General features: G+C 42.8%; 1 protein-coding gene and 1 long non-coding RNA gene across 2 annotated transcripts in view; both read left to right on the top strand.

Moving 5' to 3' along the window:
• LOC119017240 overlaps positions 1 to 5,110 on the top strand; it is a 5,322-nt gene extending 212 nt beyond the window's left edge. Inside the window, exons 1-4 of the long non-coding RNA XR_005074367.1 lie at positions 1 to 971; positions 3,399 to 3,498; positions 3,686 to 3,850; positions 4,103 to 5,110. The exon at positions 1 to 971 is cut by the window's left edge and continues 212 nt beyond it. This is a non-coding gene — a long non-coding RNA (uncharacterized LOC119017240). The remainder of the gene's footprint in view (positions 972 to 3,398; positions 3,499 to 3,685; positions 3,851 to 4,102) is intronic.
• LOC119017239 lies at positions 1,041 to 3,350 on the top strand. Its single transcript, XM_037093782.1, has 2 exons — positions 1,041 to 1,769; positions 1,874 to 3,350. The coding sequence occupies exons 1-2, from the start codon at positions 1,677 to 1,679 to the stop codon at positions 2,486 to 2,488; spliced, it is 708 nt and encodes a 235-aa protein (XP_036949677.1). The 5' UTR covers positions 1,041 to 1,676; the 3' UTR covers positions 2,489 to 3,350.
• Positions 5,111 to 9,892: the final 4,782 nt, after the last annotated feature.

Genomic DNA, 9,892 nt, shown 5'->3' with positions numbered 1-9,892 from the left:
CCTGACACGCAGATCTTGATGTGGAATTTGTTCAGTGTGAATAAATGCTCTTTCTTACAGAATATCTAAAGATCCTGATTCTGTCTTTAAAGGTATAATATTAAATACTAGCTAAGTAGCTAACAGCAGCTACAGTAAGTGAGTCAGATAGATATGAATATTATCTTTAAACTATCCTGAACACAATTCACAGTACATGAAACGTCGCAGTGCTGTGAGATAGTTTGAATGTATGACATTTGGCTTCCTGTGACCGTCCAGTCAACATGCCGTCTGGAACACAGGTGGGTCTTTTATTATTAGTTTCACACGAGTTGAGATGACTGGAGGTTCTGGCAGGATTTGGGGAATTCTCTATGAAATATTGGCACCTTACAAAGCCTCATGTTCAGAGTCAGGATCAGAATTGAGTATTTTGTCATGGAGGTGTTCACACACGTTATTGCCTTAGCATACACATTACATTTGTGCAGGAATGTGCAGAAAACTGATCAGTATTATCCACAATATACAAACAGTTTTTGATGTATTAACTTTTTTAAATTTCTCTTATATTTTGTGTGGAGATGATTATAGGAATGCATAATAAATATTTAAGCTAAAAGACAAATCAACCCCTCTCACAGACAATGAGCTCTGATGAAAGAGGTGATCATGGCTGGAATGTGACTCTTTCAGTAGTTGATTACAATAAAAGCTTTGGCTGGAATGCAACTGTAGTCATTTCACTAACACACAGCAGACAGCAGATCAGTTCTTAAAAACTATGCAGGTTTTAGTGGAACCTTGAGCACCTATGGTTATCATTGCAATTATCCCAAACTCTGACACCTTATGAAACACAGCTCAGAGCAGCTGAGAAGCTCAGCTCCAATCAAAGACAAGTGAAGTCAGCTGGTTAATGTTTGGTCCTGCAGACTCTCAGCCTGCCATCAGAGTCCACTTCTTTTTGCATAAAGCATTGAATCCAGGTAATGTGTTGACGCATGTGAATGAGGATCACTGATGTAAATGACCTCGGCCATTATGTGGGTCTGACTTTAGAGAGTGATGATGTGCAAACTGCAGGAATGTGATTAGATTGCTCACTGGAATGTGTGTATTATGTAGATTATCAGAGCAGAGGCTGACAAACAACTTTATTCAGTCTGTTATAGCAGCAAGAGATCGTGCTGAGAGAAATTTAGGATGGACCCTCATTTTAAATGTTCTCAGTATCACAGCTGCAGATTGTTGAGAATCAGCTGAAGTTTGTCTTCTGCTCCACCTTGAACACAACAACAGTGGGAGTATTGATTGACATGGACCAACACACTTAAGTTCACCATTAAGATTATTTAACTAAATGAATTGTTGAAATATATTCTGAAGCAGATCATGTTAAAATGCAGGTTTGGAGAGTTTATTAGCTTCATTAGCTTAGTGGCTGTTGTGGCTGAGAATACATTTTTGTATATGTGATTTATACACAGTTCTGAGAGTCCTTCTAATAAAGGCACAAATACATGTCTAATATTCACATGCAATGTTAGGCTTCCATTGTATTATTTAACAGCCTGAATGAATTTAACTTCTAAGAACAAAGAGGCAGATCACTCTCAGAACTGAACTTTTTGAAAGATGGACTGTTGCTGTGATCACTGGCTCCACCTCCAGCAGTAACTGTTTTCTAGCTGATGGACAAACTGGCACCACTCATTTGTGAGGACAGAAAATCTGTCGAGAACAACATCAGAGTCTGTTTATCAGCCAACAAATGTTTTGTCAAGGTAAATTTTCAGTCCAAACCTTTTCACCTTTCAGCTGGTTCTAGAATTCTATTAAAGGCACAACTGCACCTCTGTCTCTGAACCCCCTGTGCTGTGTCTGTCAGATTCCAGTGGTTCCACATTCGCTGCACAGTAAGAGAAACTACTGGAAGCTGGAGCCCAGTCACATCACAGCCAAGATGGTGCGTCGTCACTTCAAAGGAATCCTGCGGCTCTTCCCCGAGTTGGCCTCCAAAGTGGAAACGGAGAACACGAGCAGAGCATCAGAGCACTGCTCGTCTCTCCGCTCTGCTGATGCTGCAGCCTGCAGAGCTGTTCAGATCAGGTGTGAGGTGAAGTTCAGCAGTCCTTTCTCCATCGAGTCCCTCCTGGAGAGAGATGGTCCCTCTGCTCGGGCCTCCCGAGCTTCTCCTCTGTCCAGTGTGCCGCTCAGAGCGGACAGGCAGCATCGCTCCACAAAGAGGAGCTTCAGCTGGGACTGTGAGGAGCCTCTCCTCCTTCAAGCTTCAGCTGGAAGCTCAGCAGGGGGCAGCACACACCATGGACTCACTGCTGCTGGAGCTGCTAAGCCCCTCAGGAGGATGCATGTGTGCGCTGAGGCCTCCTTCCCCGTCTACACAAGAGCCGGCACTGCTCCTTATTTCAGCAGCCCACACAACAGTTACATCACTTACTCTGTACCCACATTTACCCAGGATGCTCTCCGTTTTCGTTTGTAAAAATGCTTTTTCCTGCTTCCAAATTGCACTTTTATATGTTTTGTGTTTTTGAGTGGAGTGTACACCAGAGACATTCTTTAAAAGCTGGCACTAACTCTCTAAACCACACAAGGCCTAAATCTGGTCTCCTGTGTGTCTTGAATATTTTATCTGTGCCTTCATTTTGTTGGTAGATGGTTCATGATGGACATTCACACCCTGAGGAATGTGCATTAGAATCATTTCATACATTTTTTTTTTTTCCCATAGTTTTTGTGTTTGAGGTCAGAATGTGACCATGAGATGGCAGCATAGTTTCATAGTTTGGCGTGACATGCACACATCCTTGTATGCAACTCAGTGATTAAAATATGTTCATTCCACATGCTGGTACTCTTTGAATAGAACTCTATCATATATTCAATTTATAGTGTTACATTTTTAAATGTTCCACTCTTCCTGTAATTCTAGGCCATGCCACCTGCAGCAAGTAAAATCACTAGCACTGTCTGATATTGCAGACTATGATTACATTTTGATTTTTTTTTTTTTTTTGCCATTTGCTCCCGGTGGCACAGGTTCACTTCAGTTCTCATGCATGTCCCTCTGAGTTGGCTTGTAATAAGACAAAGAAAACACGCACAAAATCAAATGCACACTAAAATGGTATCACTGATTACATATAGCACAAGGCCATGTACTTTGTATGACAGAGATAAAGGTTTTCCTGTACTTTGAGAGGTTGGGGGTGCCTGCCCTTCCTCTCAACACATGTTGGTTGAAATCTGAACTTCAAGCTTTGTCCCCTAAGGCTGCAGTCACCCCACTGAGTTATCGACATAATAGGCCTCCTGAGTTGACTGACCACAGTGGCATGGTCAAAGGGAGCACATAAGTTGTAGATTAAACCTGTTTGCTTTTCTATTTGTAGCACCACTGTTCCAAAAGTTACTGTCCGAACCGTAGTCCTTGTGAAAGGGAGGCCGAGCCCAGTAGTCACCAAACCTGCCTGGGAGTCGCAGGCAAAAGAGGTGCTAATTTTTGGCATTTGAACTTCATGAACAGGCTCATTTACAAGATGCTGCAGCAGACACTAGAAGTCTGCAAGTGCCAGGAAGATGCTGAAGGACATCTAATGCTGCCAGACTAGATTGCACAACTCTTGTTAGGTAAAAATACAGGTTTCTATCTAACTTTGTATGTTTCTGTGTGTTCCAGGCAGACAAATCAAGCCAGATTTAGAATCTAAGGCTCAACTGGGGGGCAGTGGATTTTAAATCACAGGCTCCCAGAAAGTTGTGAAATATTTCTGGGGGAGAAAGGACCCCTGAGAGGACACTCGGTCATGTTCATCTACCAGAGGGGCATCAAAGAGGGCACGAGGTGGGACAATCACAGCCCAGTCCACCAGTGATAGACGATTCTTATAAACCCTTCAGAATGTTTACATGAATTGTTCTCCATGTTGAATCCCAACTAACTGGAGATAAATGTGCCTTAAATCATGGTGTTGGCTTTTATTTCAATCATTTTGCAGCCCCTTTGTTTTATTAAACAAATAACTCATTAGATCGAGTGCTCCAAGGTCACGCTGAGACCTCCATTCATATTCATATTCTCTCCTTTACTTGAAAGCTCTTATCAAGGTCAAGAATCTATCGCTGATAACATCAGAACGCGTGATCTGGGCTGTCGAAGGCACACAGGAGGTGGTCTGTCAGGAGATGGGAACTCGGCCGTCGGAGCAAAGAAGAGGAGTTGGGTGAGCTCAGCATTCGGCTTCGCATGCCCACGACATACTTCTACCCTGTGGGATTACGGGTGGACGACCTAGATTGCGACACAGCCCTCCTGCCCTCCATCTATTTTTCCTTGTTCCCTCCCTCTGCTGACTGGTCAACAGAGATTACAGTCAGAGAGCAGAGCCTGGCAGGCGGACAGGACGCTGAGCATGTGACTGAGTGACACTGAGGGACGAAGACAAAAACACTCTTCTCTCTGCTGTTCTTCACTGCTTCTCACTGTTTCCTCTTCTTTAGTCCTTATGCTCTTCTGTCATTTACACTGAGCACTGTTATCCTCCAGAGCAGCATCTTTATGGGGATATTATATTAAGTCCTATTGTATTATAAAATTATTCCAGCACAGGAACTGCTTTGTTTTTAATGTTCACAAGCCCAAGATTTTACAGTAGTACACAGAATGTCATACAAGTGTAGAGAAAGTGGTACCAGGAGATGAGCTGACAGATTTCCTTCAACTGCACAATGAAGAGGAATCTGGAGCTGGTCTGCCTGTCTGTTAAGGATTAACTTCAGCTGCTGGTTTACTGATTGAGTAAACTGGTTCAGGCATTAATCCTCCTGCATGCTGTACTGTGCAGAGGATCCTCACTTTATCTGCTGTGAAGGCCCATGTCGCTCTGGATGTCACAGATTTTCTGTCCTTACTCTGTGTGTTTTTTGCGTCACTAATCAATTTGTAAATAGATCTTCCTGCAGTTATAAACTTCTTCTCTCCTTCCGACTAAGAGTTGTGTTCAGGGTCAATAACATAGCACATGCAGAGTGATATTTGAACGTCCCAATGCTGCTATTTTGATGAGTTGTACGAGTAATAAAGTTTCCATTCCACGACAATTCACCTGATCGTCTTTGGCCCTTGCCTCCCAGCGCTGATCTATTGTAAAAGTGTGTGTGTCTGTGTGTGTGTGTGTGTGTGTGTGTGTGTGTGTGTGTGTGTGTGTGTGTGTTTCAGGCTAATCCTAGACAGTTGCTCTGGAGCTTGTTTACATGTAGGCCAGGAGACTTCATGGCTGCCGCTGCACTGAGCACAAATGCACTAATCCCCTCAAACTTCCACTTCCTCCAACGTGGCAGTGGAGTCTCAGGAGGAATGCTGTTGTTACTCAGGAGCCGTCCACACGAGCCCGGTTAATTTTGCAACCTTTAAATTATGTTCCTGGTTTTACTGTTCTGTCCACATGCAACTGTGCTTTTGGAACACTGAAACTGTGGTCTTTTGAAACCGGGGTCCAGGGTGAGGTTTTTTTGGCCGATTCGGGTTTCAGCGGTTGCGTGTGGATATGACAACCGCGAATATTTCCGTTTCTTACGTCAGAGCTGAGCGCGTGCCTTTGTAAATATTGCGCGTGCAGAAATGTAAACACAGAGTAACGACAGTTAGAAGGTGGTTAGAAGTTGTTAATGATCTAGAACTAACCCTAGTTAACCAGCTCGGTCCAGACAAACACCAACACTTCCCAAGCTCACAGTCCTGACTGCTAGCTGCACGGCTAACTGAGCTAACAGTGGCTACAGTTAGCAGCAGTTAGTGATTACTCTTGTGAAATGCTGCTGCCTGCTGGCTTTTTGTATGACATGAACATGAAGCCCACCCTTGTGTGATGCACGTGTACTTCTGTCCCTGTTTGTTTTATGTGTGCTGCACTAATGTAACTATATTCTGTTGCTTATACTGTAAATGGATGATTTTATGTGTAACAGAGTATTTCTACATAATTCAGTTTCTGAGTACCTCAGTCCTCCACTTCTGATGCCTAAAGCCCCTGGCATGGAGACAGATTGTTAAATGTCCAGCTCGTCATGTGACAGCTTCACTCCTGCTGTCAGCAGGTCTACTGAAAGTCTACTTGAGTCTACTGGACGTCTACTGGACGTATACCGAATGTGTGGCAGCTCAACACGGACTGACGTCAGAGAATAAACACGCACCACGTCAACATCCGCTCACAACAACAAACAACAATCGAGGCAGTCACGTCGCGCTCGTCCTCTCCGTCCCGGTCCCGCCCGGCTCCGCCCACAGCTGCTGCTGTTCTCCTCAAACTACCGTATCATCGTTACAGCCGCCGTGCTGCGTTCACGTGCAGCTCGCACTGTAGGAACACGCTGCACACGTCCACGTCTGTTAATGTTGCGGCTGCTATTTTATTTGGACGCTGCTTTACTCGTAGTTGTTTTAATAAAGAGAGTGATACTAATATACAGTCCATGAATCAATAGATAAATACATGCATTCAAAAACTAAACCCTGTGGCATGTCTAGGCCTAATGTTTATTATTATTTTATTATCTCTGGGGCATCAACGAAATTCCCCATTTTTCAGTGTTGAAATGTAATGAAGTATTTACACTCAAGGGTTTAAAGACTTCTTCAAACTTACCACATGACGTCTGCTTTCAGTGGGAAATATTGTACATTTTACTCCATCACGTTTTCCTGGCAGCTTTAGTTACTGCTTATAAGAATTTACACACAACATACAATATGATTTTGTCACAAATCACAGTATGTATACATGTAAATTGTTAGAAATGAATGAAATCATTTCAGATTAGCAATAAGTACACTGTGCTTAAAATGAGTTTATGTATGTTTGCATTTTGAATACAGCACATTTATTGGTAATAACATTTATTCATATATTTCAGTTTTGTTGTATTGTTACTTTTTCTTGAATAACATGAGTAATTCCTCCACCACTGTCCTTTTCCTGCTCAGTTTAATTCGAGGTCCAATCTTAGAGGAAATATTTACAACAGCACATGAAGGCAGCATTACAGACAATGAATCAGCCCTTGTTGTGCTAACTCTGAACTCAAGGTGCTTTTGAGTTGACCAAGAACTGGGAGAAGTTCACTTATTTTGTATCTAGTCACGGGGATCATGCCAAACAAGAGAAGCGTAGTCTTTAAACGCTGAATGATATTCAGTCTGTGTGTGATGTACAGTAGCCTCACTATCAGTGTTCATAACTGTTATCAACAGTCCCGTTACCTGTTCTGTCCTGAGGTGATGTAGGAGTGACCTTTGATTTACAACAGTGATATTGTGGGTTGATATCACTGCCTGCCTTTGGAGAACATGCTGTTTCCCTATTAGGTTAATAAGCAATAATTAACAGCGGTTCAATCTGGGTCACCAACTAATTCTTCACTCACCATTAACAACAACTCAGGCAGTAAAGCAGGCAAAAGTTATTGACAGTGTACCAGATTTTATGTTCAACTTTTCTCAAACAACCTGTCAATCATTGGCACAATGTGCTCCAGATGGCGCTGAGTTAATCAACAATATGTTTCGATGGCTGTGAATAAATCTGTAACTTTGAGGACAGGCGCTCAGACAAACATCCTTCACACAGGCAGTCATGCCCTCTAAAGCTACCTGCCCCCAAAACAGTCTACCTGTTAAATCAGTAGTTTTCATTTCATTTTTGTGAAATTTGTTCATTTGCTTGAATACTAGCAGCTAAATGAATTAGCCAAGCACAAAGACTGGAAACAGGGGAAAACAGCTAGCCTCTTCCTCTTCGCTCCAAGGTAACAATATCCACATACCAGCATCTCACAGATTAGCAAGTTATACCTCAAAAACTGAAGGTTATAAACAACAAGGGGTTTTTAGGCAAGGCTGCTTTATGGAGAGAAGTACGCCAGCCCAGGCCTAACCTCTGGAAGTTTCTGCATGTCAACTGGTCACCTTACAGTGACAACAAAACTAGATTAGGGACCTTTAAAGGTGCTGATAGACGGTTTTGGTTACCTACACACAGCCATGTTAGTTGTTTCCTTGTTTCCTGTCTTTGTGCCAAGCTAAGCAAACCCCAATACCAATCAACTTGATAGAAACTATACCAGCCTGTGTGTTGAATGTCCAGTCCACATTCTACTGAGTTCATATCTCTGCAGTGACGTTTGAATCTATCCCGGTGCAGTCTCACCCACCAACTAACATCCTGTCATCCTGACCTCACATATTTTCCTCAGGAATCAAAACAGAAGCTGGTTAGGTGCAATTTCCAACTTTATCTACGGGCTGACCTGCTGCTGCGGGAATGTGTTGCTGCTGCCAGCAGAAAAATGCCTTTGTAATTAGGTGGAACAGTGGTGGACTCAGGATGTTGAGGGGCAGGGGCCAAAAATAATAGGGCTCCAGCTGTATGCGGGGGGTACCAGCACTCAACACAGTGTCGATATTATGAAGCAGTGAAGAGAAGCCACTTCACCACGTTTTCTCCACTGGAAGAGCGGCCTGGAGGGCCCCTCATCCTGTTTTATCTACCAAGATTTTTGCAGCATCCAGGATGTTGAGTATCCACATGCATGAAAAAATGAACTAAAGGGGAGTGCGTGTGAAATGGCACTGGCTTAATAAAACAATTTGTTTCCAATGCAACCAAATTAGATTTTGAACTCATAGTGACTCCTGTATCGACCCTGCCAAGTCTGCACACAGCTACAGCAGAGTGTGACACAGTGTGAAATCCCACTGAGAGTGCTGCCTCAGCTTTACTGTGTCATCAGCACCTGGTGTGCCTGGATGTGTTTACTGGTTCTAAAAGTGGTGCTGCTGATAAAGACATTAGAGCTACAACGGGGAACCCGATGAACAGTGACTGCGGCTGTGGGAGGATTAGGTCCACTCACTGTTTGTTTATCTGCTTGTCTTATGCAACATTGAATGCATGCTGGTCATTCATACAACCTCCGTCCTCTTAGTATTCAGAGGCATGACTGCATGCCGATTATTTCCTTATTAATCCTGATGGGTCACAGTGTTTAGACTGGAACAAAAGGGCAGCATGTCAGATTGTCACTTGACTGCACTGTATGTAATCATCTGTTAGGATTCAGTTACACAGTGTGAATACATGAATGAACACAATGTAATCTGTTACTAGCCTTGTGCCTTTGATTTTCTAAGAAAAGTGATGGTCAGTAGTGTCTTTTTAAGTCACAGTCCTTTAATAACTACACAGACTTTCTTGTCCGACTGCTCTGAGAATGTGTCAGCTGACTGTCAGTGCGGTTATGTCACTCTGAACTGCTTTCATTTAAACAAGTCTGCTTTGAGATAACTATTAAAAAACAACTGACTTTCTTTAAAATAGCTGAGTTTGTGAGATTACACCATCTGCTTCAGACAGCAGCATAAACTCAGTGGGTTAGTCTTGTAGGTGTAGTTAGTTTAACCTTTGTCCCGAGGAGCACACAGACCAAACACACAACGTTATTAAGGCTTTACTGTTTAATGACGACTGTTTTACATCAGCCTGGTTAGTCACTCAGTAACAAGCTTATCAACATCAAGAGAAAAGAGGACAGTCTTATCACACCAGTAAATGCACCTTGTTGAGATTATCAATATTGAATATAGGTCGTGCTGAGGAGCGGAATCCACCTACTATAACAGCACTGAACTCACTTTACAGCCAAATAAAAATACACTGTTTGTTTGTCTGATGACCTATAAACTGTAATAAGCTGCATCACATGTGTAACACCAGGATTCTGGCTACGGGAAGTAAGAAGAACTCTTTCTACGAAATACACAAAGGGGTTTATAATTATCATTATCTATGTACTGAACAAGCACGATGAATAATTCAGTGATGCTTGA

The sequence above is a fragment of the Acanthopagrus latus genome, chromosome 3 (genome assembly GCF_904848185.1).
Source record: "Acanthopagrus latus isolate v.2019 chromosome 3, fAcaLat1.1, whole genome shotgun sequence".
Classification (NCBI taxonomy): Eukaryota; Metazoa; Chordata; class Actinopteri; order Spariformes; family Sparidae; genus Acanthopagrus; species Acanthopagrus latus.
Note: the sequence above shows the minus strand (reverse complement) of the source record. Positions and strands in the feature narration are given on the sequence as shown.